This window comes from Triturus cristatus, chromosome 3_1 (assembly GCF_964204655.1).
Source record: "Triturus cristatus chromosome 3_1, aTriCri1.1, whole genome shotgun sequence".
Classification (NCBI taxonomy): domain Eukaryota; kingdom Metazoa; phylum Chordata; class Amphibia; order Caudata; family Salamandridae; genus Triturus; species Triturus cristatus.
The window spans coordinates 369,621,994-369,639,898 of NC_140583.1; the positions used below are offsets into that span (position 1 = coordinate 369,621,994).

The following is a 17,905-nucleotide window of genomic DNA, read 5'->3' on the forward strand; positions in this document are numbered from 1 at the left end:
CATCGCATCGACGGAGAAGCGTGCCACAGAACAAACGATAGGGGAAGCGGACTGAGAGCCACAGCCACCTAAAATGGGATTATTCCGGCATGCTGCTTGCCTTCCCCAATGGAGATGAGCCATTTAGAGAAGCCGGTTCGGACAGAGGCAAGCCAAGAACGGAAACGGAAGAATCCTCTCAGTCCACCATTTTTCACTCAATCAAACAGTTTCAAGAAGAGGTGTGGAATGACAATAGACAAGCAAAAGATGTGGTCAAGAAACTCCAGGGGGTGTTCAGGAAACTGAACAAGACTTGCCTAGACATTGCTGAACGTGTCACAATGATAGAAAACCGTACTGAGAGCCTGGAAGTAGAAGTCAATACCTTAAAAATGCAAAGTATCTCCCAAGGACCTTGTATGACTGATGCCATGGGTAAGTTGGAGATACAGGAGTACAGGTAGCACCAGAATAACCTTCGACTCCTGGGGATCCCCAAAGGGGTTGATGGAGACGACCTCAACAGTTTATGGTGAATCTTTTTAAAGGAGCATTCCCCGACGATCCAAACTGGAACTTGGATAAAGAGATACAACGGGCTCACCGATTTCCTTTCATGATTAAGAAACATTCTTCCAATAAAGGAGAGAAATTTAGAGTCATCTTGGTCTATTTTGGTCACTTCCTGCTAAGACAGCTGTTATACGAACATGCTCGTCCGAACTCATAAAAAACATTTGAAGGGGTGTTGTTTTTTGCTAAACCGGACTCCAGTCACGCAACAGTTGAAGACAGATGGCGTCTTTGCTAGCTGTTTGTCCCTTTTTAACAGATTGGGGCCCAAGTTTATCTAATGAACCCGGCAAAGCTTAAAATTAATTGAAATGGTTATTCTCACAGCTTTACGTCTGGAATTAAGGCTCAGGAATATCCCAATTAAATTTAGTCAAAATCTGGACAACGTTAGCACCCCAAGTAGATTTTAATTCTGATGCTGTAGGATTGATAGTCTTTTTTTCTTTTCCATTTAAAAAAAAAAAAAGGGGGGGATTTGGGAAAAATTGGAAAAAGGGGGAAAGAAGGAAAGTAAAGGGAGGTTGAAGGGGAAGGAAGGAAAAGGTAAAAAAAAGAGAAAAAGAAGGAAAAATTCAAACCAAATGAATCTGATCGTGCTTAGCCAAATGTTTAAATAATTCTTTCTTTGTTTAACTCAGTGGGGTTGGGTGGCGGGGTCCTAGTTAGGCGTCCATCATTAAGACGAGGCCTGATTGCTCGGTTTTTGGAGTGGGTGGTGTGGGGGCTCCGGTGGGATTAGAGGGGGTAGGGAGGGCAGAGGGCAAGACAGAGTGGCCCACACAATGAAGCATGTATGCCTGTGTAGAAATGTTGTTTTGCTATGTCCCTTTTTTTTGGCGACAAGAGGAAGACTTGTGCATTTTATCTTCGACATGGCAAGGAAAAACCCAGATGAGTCAGAATGTCAAACTTAATGTATTTTAGAATTGCCACTCTTTATGTCTGTGGATTAAATGACTTGAGGAAAAGGCAGAAAGTCTCCCAGGGATTGCGACTGTTGGTGGGCAGATTTAGTCTGCTTTCATGAAACGCACATTGAATGGGCGCAGTTGGATGTTTTAAACATGCTGGGATATACTTTGATAGGTGGGACCTCACAGAGCACATGTATCCAAAGGGTAGCTATTTTAACCCATAGTAACTCACTTCAAACTTTCCAAACTAAGGTGGGCCCTCGTGGGAGATTGGTTCTAACTGTATGTAGGCCTTTATCAAAGTCCTCGTTCACTTTATGCTCAATATATGGTAACACCACAGATGACCCTGGGGTTTTTAACTGGCTCACTAGTGAGTTGGCACACTGGCCCCTCCCTATCATAATTTGCAGAGACCTCAACATTAGTTTACGGTGTGACTGGGTCATGGATGGCCATCAGACTTATTCAGGTCGGAAACCAAAATTCCTGCAAGCTCTTAGAACCCTATGTCATATCCATGGGCTCATTGATGTATGGTCTTATTTGAGACCACACAATTATGAGTATACTTAATATTCTGTCTCACATCAGTCACATGCCCAGTTAGATTATTTTTTTGTATCTGCCTCTATGATCCAGGATGTTAACATTGAGCTTGTTCCTCAGTTTATGTCAGATCACAAATAGAAATAGAAACAGAAATAAGCAAGCTCTGAAGAAAAGCTTATTTGGGCAGTCCAACAAAAGAAGGAAATGGACTCGGCACAATTGGAAGTTGCGACTGGCAAGGCAGCAATTGGGGAAATCTTGGCTGTGAAAGCCGCCTCCAAGTGAGCCGCCTCCATTGAAAAGGTTTATGAGCTCAGTGAGCAAATTGGCCATCAGTTAGCTATGAGACCTAGACAACAAGTCACTAATAATGGGATACGGTCAATTAGAGATCTGGTGGCCGGGGTAGTATCAGAGTTGGACAAAATTAGAGCAGTCTTCCTTCAGTTCTATCAAGCATTGTATACCGAGAAAGGGGTCAGCGAAGTAACAACGAGACAGAGCGCCATTGATACGTTTCTGGATCCAATTTTGATATCCAGACTGAGTGAGGAGGATTGTGAATTTTAGAAGGCCCCCCTTCTTGGCAGGAGATTGTTACTGCTTTTACCAGCCTACCAGCTGGGAAAGCTGTGGGTTCTGACCTTATTCCGGTCGAATTTTCTGAAGTCTTTATTGACAAAATCAAAGAGATATTTAAAACTATGTTAGAACAAATCTTTAATGGCTCTGCTCCTCCTCCATCTTGGTCATTTCTAAAAATCATCATCTTCCCCAAAAAAGATAAACCTCTCTAGGAAATGGGATCATATACCAATAACCAATTATTAACGGTGACTCTAAAATCTCTTCTAAAATACTAGCCTCTTGCCTATCTCAAGTAATCGATAGACTCGTTTCTAAATGGCAGCATGGGTTTATACCTAAAAAAAGCACTACTGACCATATAAGGAGGTCTAACACAGCGTTTGCTGTAGTGCAGGTCACAGGAGGCCTGATGGCGCTGATTCATTTTGACACTGAGAAGGCCTTCGAAAGGGTCTCCTGGCTTTTCCTGTGGTCCATCATGTAGAAAAAGGGGATAGGGTGCAGGTTTATTCAGGTTGTAAAGGCACTATACATTAATCCTACAGCTAGTGTCTTGATAGATGGGGTACTGACAGAGCAATTTCCAATAACACGAGGGACTCGTCAAGTGTGCCCTTGCTCTCCCTTGCTATTTGGTATGTATATCGACCCGCTCATCAAGAAACTAGAAATAAATCCATGTATCCCTCCAATACATATGCACGGATACGATACCAAACTCATGGCTTATGGGGATGATATAGCGCATGTTACTCCTGATCCGGCAAGGTCAATTGAGGCAACTGAATTAGAAGCTCAAGGTTTCGGAGAGGTCTCGGGTTATGCTTTAAATAAAGAAAAAAACATAGATTATTTTGCATGAGAAAAATGAATGGGCTGACTCTAGGGTTGTTAACAAGGCGAGATACCTCGGGGTGAACATTTTGTCCAACAGCGAAATGATTATGGAAGAAAATCTAGCTCCTTTAAGCACAGAGATGAAGAGGCCATTCACTGGCTAAATAATCTGCACCTCTTTTTAGTGGGTAGGTGCAATATTTTAAAAATGATCTTTTTTTCAATAATCTCTTTGCACAGTTTCTGTAGGCATATTCTCAGCCTAAGAGATCTTTCAAGTTTTTATCTCTACCAAAGGAGAGAGGTGGGTGGTTTCTCCCAAAGTTAAAGCTGTACTATTGGGCAACTATTAAGCAACATTGCCCGTAGTGCTGCAGGATCGCTCCCAAGATTAAACATCGGAAATTCCTTCTCAGTTCTAATTCTTGGTCAGTCCAGAAGCTTGGGGCTGCCTGTGGTGTCATTTAGAACTCAGATATTATAAAAGAATGAGGTTCAAGACCTTTATGGAAACCTATAAGGCCTTTACTGCTGTCCGCAAACTGCTTGGGATCGGCAGACTGAACTACTATGCTCCAACATGAAACAACGAGAACCTGCCAAAAATATTCGGGGAACATTATTTTGCAACCTGGTTTAAGGCTAGGATTAACAAACTGGAAGTTTTCTATTCCTGTGATGGGGTTATAGCTTTTTGGGGATTTAAGGATACATTTTGGCCTCAGCCATAAGGAGTTCTTCAAATACTTATCAAGTAGGAATTTTTTACAACGTAAGGGAGGAGGGCCTTTGGGATTTTCCAAATGCAAATATATGGAGAAATTAGCCGAGAGTAATGTGCCACGAATGGGGACTCTCTATGATATTCTTAATAGCCTGATGCCTGACAACTTGAGTAAGATCCCTGGGAAATGGCAGCTGAAATTAGGAATTACGGATAACGCTTTCCAAAAAGCCTTCCTCTTTGCACAAACTTATTTACTCTCTGCTAATCTCCAAGCCCAGTTTTATAAAACCTGTTTTTTTTTGCATTATACCCCAAGCAAAATTGCGAAATGGGCTCATGGCAAAGGTACCAAGTGTGCTCTTTGTTATGAATATGGGGGTGATTCAGTGCACATGTTTTCAACCTGTGGGAAGCTTAGACCTTTGATGGAAGATATTTCGGACTTTTTAAAAGTAATCCTATCTCGGAATATATCTCTAACCTCTCCTATGATTTTATTGGGAGTACAGGATACTATAGAAAGAAATGAGGGAGGGGCTTTGATTTTTATCGCTGTGGCCATACTCAGGCTGTGCATCGCCTCGGCATGGCTGGACCCCAATCCCCCTTCTTTTTAGCAGTGGTTGGCCCAGCTACTTTCAGTTTATAACCTGGAAAAAGCAATCTACGCCAAGAAAGGAATTTGTGCCAGAAAAAAGGGATTGGTTATCTAGGACCAGCTGACCAATTGGACTTGCCACTCGATTTAGGAATATGGGGGGAACTGAACCCAGAGGGTTAAACAGCCAGCCCGGGCCAGAAATGGCAAATTTGTTACCTGTACTGCATATTTTGTATTATTGAATACTTTTTGTTAATTTTATCCATTTGAGGGAGGCCCCAAGAGTGTTTTGAACCCATAATGAAATCTGTGGGGTTTATGATCTGGAAACCTCAAGCTCAAAAGCTCTCCCTATGGGACTTTAGTCTGACCACGCTTTTGCACTTTACACTTGACACTTTATATATCTCTGGTAATTTGGGGTATGTTCCCTGCATGCACAAAATTATTCTAATATATTGTAATGTGCGGTCAGGTAGAATAAGCATGTCTAAAAGAATATTTCCGGGCCAACCCGTGCTGTATATGCAGTTTGCACTTGGCACTTAGCACTTTATGTCGTCTGTACACTTTATTTTGGTAATTTGTTTAGCTTATACTATGAATTCAGCTGTGAATGCAAGAGGGTATACTAAACTTAGCAGACTTTTGCTAGCCATTTGTTGATCTGTGTAGGGCCGGGGGGGGGGGGGATGTTCAGGAGGGTGAGGGTGGGTAAAGATGGTATTTTGTTGAATAATTGTATATGTCTGTATATGCATTAAAAATGGTAATTTTTGTTTTTAAAATAAAAAAACAAATATTATGTGATCCAGTGTGAGCTAGCCAGGTGGTCGTAGCTGCCTAATCCTACGTGTCAGTGCTCGGTTTGGCTGATTGTTAAAGAAGTCATGCAGACTCCTCCGTTCTGTTACTAAGATAGTGGTAGCAGTTAAAAAAAAGCTTTTCACACTAAAAAACAACCTGAATGGTCCGTTGGATGATAATATTAACTCGAAATAGTATTTTTGAGTAGATGTAGCTGCTTCCCGATTACAGAATCTGCTTGAGATGCCGTTATGGCTGCTCAGGCACCCCACCGTCACGAAAATGGTGCTGGCAGGCACCGTGGCGACCGGAAGCCATGGTAGCAGCCAGCAAATCTCGCTCACAAGCAGCCAGAAAATCTCTTTGTGCATCAAAACACAACTCACGCATGCCAACAGAAAACAAAATTTCGCCATGGGCCGGATAGCAGAATTTAGCAGGAACTCCGCATTACACGCATAGGGGCATATTTATAAGCCCCTTGCAACACTTTTACACTGCCGTTGCATCACTTTTGTGACGCAGTGGCGGCGTAAACCATGCGCCATGTTGTGACTTATTTACAATGTGATGCATCTAGGAAGATGCGTCACGTTGTAAAGCACTGCGCCACATGAAAACTGCGTCAGGTTTCATGTGGGCGTTCCGTCACAGTGTGGGCGTACCGTCAGAGGAAAGCCTCGGAAAAGTGATGCAGTGAAATCTACAAGATTTCACTCAGTCACTTTTCCGACGCCGCTGCGTCAAAACCTTGCGCCTGCTTGAAGCAGGCGTATGGCGTGACGCAGCATGTTGGAGCTAGGCTGGGTTGGAACAGTGCTGGAGTTGCGTCGCGTCCGCGACACAACTCTCGCACTGCTCCAACCTTACGCTGGCAGATATGTCATGCATCTGCCTTTCCGTGCGCCACGGTGCGCCGCATTTTAATGTGGCGCATCCATGGTGGCGCACGGGTAGTTTTGTGTGACGCATCTTTCTGGGCGCATCCCTGCTGATTTGCAGGGATGCGCCAGAAGTTGTAAATCTGCCCCATGGTGATTAGTTCCTGAATTCCGCCAACTCCGTGAGTGGAAATATATTTCCACCTAGGCCTAATAGGTTACTACTCTCTCCAACAGTGTGCACTACAATATTCTCCTGCTGGTACTGCTCTGATCATGGTGCTGGGCCTGGGTTTTCTATCCATTTACATCTATTCCAATCTACCACCTATCCCACCCATCCACCCTCATCTACCTTTATTTTATCAGTGTATTTTATTTTTACTTTTTCTGTGACTTTGTGTACTTTTTTTGGTTTCTTCCTTAGTTTCTTTGTTTACTTCCTGAGTTTTTCCTTTCTGCTTCGCTCTCTTCTCTTCCTTCCTTCCTACTTTTCCTTTTCCTTTCTTTTCATACAGAGCGCCATGCCAGAGCAGCAGTGCCAGAGTGGAAGAGCCAGTGTGGCAGCTACCCACACACCTTGTGGCCACCGGTGCTGACAAGGGGTGCAGCCCTGCCCCATTTGTTCTGAAGCAGAAGTAACCTTCTTGTTTTTTATGTGTAGCGCCACCTACCCTCCTGGAAGCAGGCGGCAGGCCTGGGAGGGCTATGCCCTGCGGGAGCGTCAGCTACAGAAGTGGAAGGTGCGCTAGAGTGTGACCCTGAGCCCTTGCGTCCAGCTGATCATGCAGTATCTGTTGCACCGCTAAGCCAATGTACTCAATTGGGAAAAAGACCTGCTGGATGTCGAGGCTGCAGGACTTGGTGAGTAATTATTTATTTGTTGTGCAATGCTAGTAATTCTATTTCAAATAACTTGCTGCTCACACTCAGAGTTAAGCTAAGTTTATGTTATGAATATTATGTGATCCAGTTTGAGCTAGCCAGGCACTCAGAGCTACCTAATTGTACTTGTCAGCCAACGCTCTGTCTGATTATTTAAGAAGTCATGCAGACTCCTCTGTCCTGTCACTAGGTTAGTAGTAGTAGTAAAAAAAATGCATCTCACGTAAACTGAGCGGTCCGTTGGAGTAGAATATTAACTTGAAAATGTATTTTCGAGTAGATGTAGCTGTTCCTAGAGTAGAGAATCTGTTTGAGATTCCGTAGTGGCTGCTCTGGCACACCAGCGTCACGAAAATGGTGCTGGAAGGCACTGTAGCGACTGGAAGCCAAGGTAGCAGCCTGCAAATTTTGCTCACAAGCGACCAGCAAATCTCTTTGTGCACCAAAACTCGGCTCATGTGCTCCAACAGAAAAATAATTTCACCATGCACGGATAGCAGAATTTAACGGGAACTCCGCATTACATGCATAATACAGAGTACCCAAATTCCGCCGACTCTCTGAGTGATTATATATTTACACCCAGGCCTAGTAGGTTACCACCTTCCTCAACAGACTGCACTCCAAGATTTGCCTGCTCATCCTGCTCTGATCCTTTCTCATCCTCCTCTCCTTCCTCTGTTGAAGACTGTTGGGCCTCTGTGCATGCCCTCAAGGCCTTTTAGAGCTCCCCATTCTGCGGCCCCAGACATAGACAGTCAGGTAGAGTGGAAGTGAATTTAGAAAAAAGCAAATAGGCCAATCAAGGAGAATTTAAACTCAAATTGGTCTTAGATATGGGATGGCAGTGTACACAAAATCATTCCATTGTACTGCCCAAATTCAAGTTCTATCCTCACTGCTAATCACCAGTGTTAGAAATTAGGTTACTGGTTGACTGGGGTGTGAGCCCCAGTCAAGCAGAAATCACAATTTTAGTCATAGTAAAGCACAAGCAACCCCAAATTAACCTGTGCTCCTCCTCTGGTAGCTTGGCTCAGAACATTCAGGCTTAACTTCAAGCAATGTGTAAAGTATTTGTGCATTACTTCTGACAGTAAAACATTTAAAACAAGATTCGAAAAGATCCCACACCAGGTTGTAAAAATAGAGCATAGTTCAATAAATAAAACAAGACCAAAATGACAAAATCCAATCAATAGAACCGGAGGTATGACTTTTTAAAGTATAAACTGCAATATAGTGCCTAAAAGCATAAAGTGCCAGTCGCGGCTAACTGGCCACGCTGGACCAAGTCAAAATCAAAAGTTCAGGCTGACAGCGATGGAGCACGGGTCTGATACAGTTCTAGATTAGTCCAGCCTAAGGTTTATCTTCACAAGTTTTGTGCCAAGAGTCCCTTTAGTGTTGAAGAGGATCGTGGGCAGAAAGGAGAACGTTTATGTGGTGGTCAATGTTGTGCGAAGAGCAGGCCGCGCGTCGTGGACGGGCTGGCTGGAGCTTTGCGTTGGCAGTCCCCCACGGGTTGTTGATGCTGCTGGGTGAAGAGAAGGGCTGGCGGCGGCTCACGCAGAATTTAGGTGCAAGCAAAATGGTTCTGGTGCAAACGGGCCCGTTCGCGGTAGGAAAGAGCCAAATGCTTGATTTCAAGAGTTCTAGAGCCACACCAAGGGTCCAGGACCTGAGCAGCATCACCTGGGTGTCAGGGACTCACTGAAGAATGGTCCAGGAGCTGCTGGGGAGCCTTTCATGTCCCTGAGGCTCAGATCAGGAGGCTAACACACTAGCCCTTGGAGTCTCTCAGGGGTCCTGGGTTCAAGATGAAGTTGCAGGTCCAGTTCTTTATCCTCAAGCAAGAGGCAGCAAGCAGCAGGTCAGCACATCACGCCAGCTCCTTGTAGAGTAGCAGTCCAGCAGAGGGGCAGTTCTTGTAGCAGCATAGCAGTCCTTATCCTGGCAGACTATCCACAGGTCCAGAAGAGCGCTTAAGATTTTGTGGGTGCCTGAGGTCCTTTTTTCATACATTGGTGCCCTGGTTCTAGAAGGTTGTAGAGTAGCAGTCCAGCAGAGTGGCAGTTCTTGTAGCAGCATAGCAGTCCTTATCCTGGCAGAATATCCACAGGTCCAGAAGAGTGCTTAAGAGCTTGTGGGTGCCTGAGGTCCTTTTTTCATACATTGATGCCCTGGTTCTAGGAGGTGGGAGAAGCTCCTCGACAATGGCTCTGAAGTGCATGAAATTTTATTCCTCCCCTGCCCAGGCTCCAGACTACCTACAGGGGGTATGCAGCCCTTTGTGTGGAGACAGGACACAACCTATTCAAGTGTTAGTGGGGCTATGCCCAGCTCCTCCCTCCCTTCCTGTCAGTGATGGCCCTCCCACACACACCTAAGCTCCCATTGTGTGTGGCTGTTTAAGAGGAACACACAAAGTCCAACTGCCAACTACATCCAGTCATGTGACCAGAGACAGGCTGCAGGCACCAAATGGCTAAGGCAAGAAAATGCCAAATTTCTAAATGTGTTATTTTCAGAATTGTAATTTAAAATCCGACTTCACCATAAGTTAGGCTTTTAAATTAGGATTCCAGAGACAGCATACATCGACCAGTTCTCTTCCCATTTGAAATGAGACTTATAAAATGTAATAAGGCAACTCCAGTGTTATCCGTTAAGAGAGATATGACTTGCAGAAGAAAAAAAAAGGATTTAAGCGTTTTTCACTTCCAGGACATGCAAAACTTAATAGTACATGTTCAACTTTTTTATTTATTAGAATATTCAGTATTACAAAAACAAAGGCAACACCAGTGTCATCATATCATTAATACAGCTTGTATAACATTTTCCTCATGGATTAGTGCATAGCATACTGTTCAACACATTATGTGGGGTGGCACAAGGACTGCAGTACAAAATATAAATTTTGAATTATGTCCCATCAGACAATGCCAGAAGATATGAAGTAAATGGGTGCCATATATCATTAGTCCTGGAGGCCCATGGAATTTCCTCAGCATATAGTTCGAGTCGTTCCCTACAGTTTGTCATATCTTTAGCCATTGGTCGAATTTAGGGGCCAGTCACTTTCCCCAATAGATGGCCACTCGCCTTTTTGCTACCAATCTGCGGTTGACCGGCTGTAGTAGCTTGACTAGGCCTAGTAGACACATGTGGGGGGGTAATCAATCTCTTCCATCACCAGTGCAGACACAGCCTGTGTTACCTTGACTCAGAAGTGGTGAATTTGGGCGCAAGCCCAGGCCCAGTGTAAGAAGTCGGCATCTGTGTCATGGCATCTGGCACATGCCGTGTCTAAACAGAGCCCTTACTTGTGTAGCTGAAGAGAAGTGTAGCATACTTGTTGTAGGTATTTAAAGTGAATATCTCTTAGGTTGCAAAGGCTCACAGAAAAACTTGCAGTCCTCCAGCATGAGTGAGGTCTCTAACAAGCTGTTCCATTTTTCCACAGCGGCGCTAGGGATTGTTAGTGTATCTGCCTGTGAGGCATTATATAGCCTGGTGCTAAGATTTTTACATGTATAGTGTGTGAGCAGTGTCTGTAGCATACCCAGCGCGGACGCTTTGTCTGGAAATTGTGGGTATAACGTTCTCACAGCTTCCCGCAGCTTGTGACAAATAAATATCAGCGTTGTGTATCAATGGGGATACCCGAAGGACTACCAGACCCGGGTTATTAGTACAGTACGGTAACAAAATGGTCAAGTAGTACATAACAAATAAAACACATACAATAATTCACATCCACAGTACTGAGTTGTAAGGTCCAATATATGAGTAATGCAATTTATTTTTGCAATGCAATTATTGTTTTGGTTTATGGCAACGCAGTTGCTCAATACTCCTAAACTGTTACAAATATTTCCGAATATTTACACTAAATGGAGCTCAGGGTTGAGTAACAGGAAAAAGGAGGGCTGTTGAGAAATGTGGAAATGTGAGGGTCACGGACAAGGACAGGGTAGTGTGACATGTATCCATCACATTTACATGGTGATACTGATCCGGCCTTAACAAAGGTCAGTTGTTCCACATATGTTACATAGCTTTACATGAACACTGTCAATAAATTAAAGTCATCCAGGCTTGTAATCAGGTTGTTGTTGACGTTGCGACCCCTATATAATTAACTAGGTGAGTCCAGCCTTAGGGTGGGGTCTTCATCAGGACTATGTCAGAGCACCTAGACGCAATGGGATACTGTGTGTTAAGGCGATGGCACTGTTCTAACGCGGTAGTGAATGTGAAAGCAATGTAAAAATTGAATTACCTAATTAGGCATCCAGCCAGGGGCGTAACAAAGGCCCCCGCAGCCCCAGTGGTGCGGGGGGGGGGCAGCTCCAGGGGCCCCCTGCAGCGCACAATACACTAATACTATAAGTGTCCATCTTTAGGAACTAGTAGTTTTAAAGTTATGATCGTCGCTTTTCACTGCATTCTGCGCGCGCGCGCTGCCTTCAGCGCTGTCGTCAGCCTTAGGGTAGGGCATAGGGTGGGGGCAGAGCTGCGCTGGTGTGACAGAATTGTCATGCGCAGTGTAAACTACACGTGAAGGGGCCGATGGGTCCGTGTCATACCTAAGCAAAATGGAATTGGCAGCTGTGGGCTTCTGGTGCCGGCCTGTGCCTTCCACCGAAGCTGCGGGTCTCAGGGGAGTCGGCAAGAGAGAGTAAGGCGATGTCATGACTGGCAGTAGTAGTCCACTCGCTCACCAGTGTGTTAAGTTCATTGCTGTCCTGTGGGGCCACGCCACTACAACTGCTTTCCTCACCTGCTGCCAGCCTCCCCTGCCGCCGACGCCGTCTTGCACCAAGGCGCGGCCGCAGTGAGGGGAGGACTACATCCCCCAACAGCACTAGCGGCAGGAAGCCGCACACGCCCCCTCGGCGCCCGGAGGACTACTTTAACCGAGGAGAGCCCCCGCGTCGCGGGACGCGCGCGGGTGGCGCCGGGCGAAGCCCGGGCAAAGGGCGGGCCCTCTGAGGCCCTCAGAGGTCACCAGTGGTCGGGCGGGCCATCCCTCTAAGCTGCTACTTAAGGTGAGGTCAGTGATATGTCAAACATGGGGAAACGTAATGCCAATGCAACCACAAAGTCATCCATGGTCCACTCTGCTATCCCGCTATCCTTAGAAAGCATGCTGGACAATGCTTGCAATATGGTTACAAATGAAATAGCCAACACCGAGAGGAGAATGTCTATGGAGCATACACGCTTACATTCTGAGTCGCAGGAATTAAGCCCAAAATATAATTTACCGCTGTCCCCCGTGGTCACAGTTGCCAAACCTAATGCGGCCAACCTAGTACCTACACCATCAGGGGGGAACTGTGGTACAATTGTAATCGGTTCACAGTCTGATCGCAATACGCATGCCTTCATCCCTCCTCTGTCCCCGAATAACAAAACTACAGGGGAAAAACGAAAAAGAGGCTCTTTGAAACCATCAGCCAACAAAAGGAAACAACCCTCACGCAACAAGAGCCAACCAACCCCGCAGAGTATGTGGACTAGAGGGAAGCAAAAAATGCCAGGGGATAGCAGCGTCATGACTGAAGCATTGCAACTCGCTGAAGGGCTCTTGGACACTGTTCCCTCCAAAGAAGGACATAATTGCGCATGCACACAGACTGATCCTGTAATCGAAAGCGCCACCCTAAAAAAGTCAAATGAGAATTTTATGGAAACTATAGTTGATACTATTATTAAACAGATGGAAAGTCAAATGATCAAACAGTTTAATAACATTTTTAAAAGATTAGATAGACTAGAAAATTTGATAAAAAACGAAGATGCGAAAAGGAAAGGGGTTATTAGCCTTGATTTAATAAGGGAGATCGCCTTTTGAAAGAGCTGGAAGTTGCTAGTAAGGGCTTCCTGGGTGGAGGGTCCAATACTATAAGTAGTACAGCCACATCCAACACTGTATCAAAAGGAGTCAATGGAGAGAGTAATCATACTGTAATGACTCCTCAGCATACCCCGGTTGGAGCAATGGAATTAGTTTGTCCTATTGGCATGGCCTCCAACACGCTAAAGGACGCTTCTACCTTGCCTTCTATAAGGCTGGAGGTACCCACTAATATTGGGCCAGATAAGGGCCAAACCATTGCTACTAGGCCGACCAAACACCTGGGGCCTGCCCTTCATCTGCCTCCCGATGCCTGCCCCTATGTTATAATTTTGGCAGGCGTACCACAGCTAAGGGATGGTCAGAGTGAGTCATGGGTTCAGCTAAACAACAAGTGCTTAGACTGGCTGTCCAAACACAAAGGGGTAGGCCCTAACATATCGAGAGAAATGTTGTCCGTCCGACGGGTGTGCTGGGTTGGTCCATCTTCTAAGAATATAGCAGGAGACTGTATCGTAATTAACTTCAGAAATCCCATTACAGTCAAATCCATCCTCGGCAGCATTAACAATTATTTCTCCCCTCCTACTGTTATAACCTCTTTGCCACTGGGCTACTTCTATAGACTCCATCAAAGATTACCCAGCCCTGTCCCACCACCTTTCCCACTGCATAATAGGTTCAGCGCATTGTCTGAGCTGGGTACCCTGGACTGACCATCAGTTACCATCCCAGACTCAGTAACCAGGAATCATAGTAACACACCTGGCACAGTGGGGGAATCGTCAACTTACCCCATTACAAAGGGCACCAATGGCATTAAAGCGCCCACATTGTCATCTCACCTTAAAACCATTAGCCATTCCATCGCCACGCCATCCTTGAATTATAATTTGACAATTTTGAGTTGGAATATAGCAGGTCTTAATGCGAAAGTAAAAGTTAGGGACTGGGTGGACTGGGTTTTTAACTTTGACATCCTAATGTTTCAAGAAACTTGGTGTACCAGTCCTCTACTTTTTGAGGGTCATAGCTGTTATAATCAAATTGTACCAATCCCGGCCATGGGCAGACCCAGCGGGGGACTATCCATTTGGGTTAAAATTAGGGCAGAAGTTAAAATAGAACTATTGGAAACAAATGATACGAGTTTTCAGGCCATGCTTTACATCAGTAGAATAAGACTATGTTTAATTAATTTTTATAATAACGACTTCACAACACATCCTAATATGAATTTTATAAAATTGTTTGATTTTATAGATGAAATCACAGATGGTCAAAAGTTTGGTAAACTTGACGGCATATGTTTAGGAGGAGACTTTAATGCACATATTTACCGTAAAACTCCTCCTCGTAAAAGAGGTGAAGAATTGTCTAACCATCTAGCCACACGGGACCTAGTAAATGTTATGGAAAAGGCAAATATTGACGCAAATAAAGGCCCTGTGGCCACCTACGTCGGGCGTGGGAGTGCATCTACAATTGATTACGTATTTACAACCTCCCTGCTCGCGGATCTTTTACTAGAGGCCACAGTCGTTAGTACCATATACAGTGACCATCACCCGATTTTATCCTGTTTTAAATCTATTAAAAAAACAGTGAATCGGAGAGAAATCGGGGCTAAAAACTTAGCCGTGTCGACAGACAAACTTAGGGTGGTCTGGAAGGGGATTGACAACAAGGGGGTGCTAGCTCGCATTATAAAATCGCAGCCTTCACTAGTATCCACCTGCTTACCCACCGACAACCCCGGACATGCCATTGTTGAAGCATTTTCTGGGCTGTGTAAGGCAATAAAAAAGGAGATTTTCAAACCAGCCCCAGTCAACACTAACAAAAATCCAAGATGGTTTGACAACCTATGCTCCAAGGCTAATAGGGAACTAAGGGCTGCCCTCACAGCTGATCCACCAGATCAGTTACTGGTGAGGACTCTGAGGTCAAGATACAAGCGTACCCTAAAAACAAGATCTGAAGAGCTTCTAAAAACCCATTGGGAATCCCTTGTACGCACAGCAGCAACGAAGGACGTTGCTGGGTTTTGGAGCGAGGTCAAGAACTTGAGATCGATTGGATCTAATATCACCCCCATAAATTGTAGCATATTAGGGGATGTGTGGGTGGAGCATTTTTCATATATTTATATGGCACCGACTCCTCTTATGGTAAATTTACAGCCCCCCAAGTTACCGAACATTTCCAAAATGGAGGTGGAGGAAGCTATTTCACAAAGTGCAGGGAACAAAGCTCCTGGCCCTGATGGACTATCCATCGACTTAATTAAATCAGAGCCTGACTTTTGGTCACCTTTATTTTGCAATGTTTTTAATAATTTATCTAACACCCTACTGCCTGATTCTTGGTCTAATAGTACTATCGTACCAATTTTTAAAAAAGGTAACAGACTTGACCCTGGCAGTTATCGCCCAATATTGTTAATCGATAATACTTTGAAAATCTTGGGCAGGGTCATTTTTTATAAAATCAGTAATTGGGCCGAAGAAAACACGATTTTACACCCATGCCAGCTAGGCTTCAGAAGTAATGTAGGGACCGTGGAGCAATGCCTAAATCTTATTCTAGCCAAATACACTATAGCTAAAAAATCCCCAATTTATTTAGGTTTTATGGATTTAAGTTCTGCTTTTGATTTTGTTAATCGCTCCCGTTTATGGTCAGTTCTGTTGAGTTATGGCTTAGATGAACCTTTGGTCCACTTTCTGGCCCACCTACACAGTGATTTAAAAGCCCGTGTTCGAATAAACAATGACGGTGAGATCTCGGACGATATTTTAATAGGCAGGGGGGTAAGACAAGGCTGCGTCTTGGCCCCCCTGCTTTTTATTTTATACATAAATGAACTAAGCACATCTCTGGCCAAACTAACTACCGATGTCCCGCACATCAATGGTAATCCACTTCCTGCACTTCTTTATGCGGATGATGCGGTCCTTATGGGACGCACACCCAATGCACTGTGCACTTTAATTTCAGGATTTGTCTCTTACATGGCCGATCTCGGCTTATGCACCAATTTAAAAAAATCCTATATAATGTCTTGCGGCCCAAAGAAACACAAAATTCAACATATCATGTCAGGGAACAACGTTTTAAAATGCACTTGCACTTTCCCCTACTTAGGCCTGTTGTTTTCTCACTTCGGATCCTGGCAACCCCACGTTGCCAGAGGGAGGAACAAATTGGGTAAAGCCATTAACTCTATAATCACCCTCCGTCAACCAAAACATGCTGAGGTCATTTCGCCACTTTTACAAATTTATAGAACCCAGTGCCTACCCACAGGAACCTATGACGCTGACGTGTGGGGATATTCAAATTGTACCAATATACAGACGGAAGAGAATAAATTCTGTAGGAAGGCCCTGGGGGGGTCATTTCGGCCCCATCCTATGTGTGCCATAGAGAACTGAATCTCCCCTATATAGAGGACTTTATAAAATCAAGACCCGCTTTGTTCTGGTTGAAAATATGGCGGAACCCTACTGCCTCCCTGACCCGCGATATTATCTCAGACTGCCTAAAAAGCGAGCGGGCCAATTATATTCCTTGGCTCAGGGCAGTAGAGAAGAGTTTAGAAAGTGTGGAAATGGGGCATCTATTTTCAGCACCCCAGAAAATAGATTGCTCGCATAAGAACATAGTAAAAAGGGCTTTATACGACCTGTACCGAGAAAATAGAGAAAAGATCGAGTTTGTAAAGCCAGTTATCCTCAGGTACATCCCCATTCAGGAACCATGTGGTAGGCCCTACAATATGCCTCAGGGTTACTTGCGTAAGAAACTGGGTAGATGGAACAGGAGCCTGTTGTTTCGGTTCAGGGACGGAAGTGTGGTAAATTTACTCTGTTTTCCCTTAGGTTATATCAAAAATCTGGGAAATTTAAGCTGCCCCTGTAACCTAGGTGGTAAACAAAGTTTGTTACATTTTACACTCTTTTGTGGTTTTTATGCCAAATATACCAAACACTTCCTAATCCCCTATTTTAGAGATAGTGCTTTGACGGATTTTAACGTGGCTTTTAGAGACCTATTGATGTTAAGTTCAGACGATGTAATTTTTAGAGTTAGTCGTTTTCTCCAAACTGCTGTCCGTTCCCGAGCATCAATGAATATGGCCTGATAAGGCTGTAGTATTTCTTTGCACCATTTGCATATTGCACTTTTGCACAGTAGCTGTTCCTCTGTACATGCTATGGTTAATAATGTTTGTTTTTTACTGGCTTATTTGGATGATTGTTGTGATTTACATATATTTTTATGGATGCAATTTTTAGAGTTATCCATCTTTTTATCTTTTGCTGTCTGATTTTGAGCAATAATGAACACGGTTTGTTAAGCCTGAACTACCTCTGTATAACTTGCACATTGCTTATTTGCACTAACGTTTGCCCCACTGTATATATTATAGCCACCAAATGTTGTTTTCATTGTTAATATGGATGATTGTTGTGATTTATATGTACTTTTATGGATGTTTTTAAGATATCCGAATAAAGATCATTTGACTTGACTTGACAGTGTGTTAAGTTCAGGTATGGAATGTTCACTACTCTTCATTCCGCGGGCAGCTTTTACCCAGGGTTGCTGTTGCGTGGCTCGAGCCACACAATAACACGGGATATCATTAGAACTGTGACTTTCGTGTGCTTTACAGAACTA

At 44.2% G+C, this 17,905-nt stretch overlaps 1 protein-coding gene across 4 annotated transcripts in view; it reads left to right on the top strand.

Annotated features, from left to right (window-relative positions):
- Nucleotides 1-17,905, top strand: part of LOC146860290 (uncharacterized) — a 135,844-nt gene that overhangs the window by 12,467 nt on the left and 105,472 nt on the right. For all 4 annotated transcript variants that reach the window (XR_014979127.1, XM_085646332.1, XM_085646333.1 and 1 more), the window contains one exon: nucleotides 7,130-7,329. Coding sequence is in view for 3 of the 4 variants with exons in the window: in XM_085646332.1 (XP_085502458.1) it covers nucleotides 7,130-7,329 (200 nt within the window). In the remaining variant the exon portion in view is untranslated. The remainder of the gene's footprint in view (nucleotides 1-7,129; nucleotides 7,330-17,905) is intronic.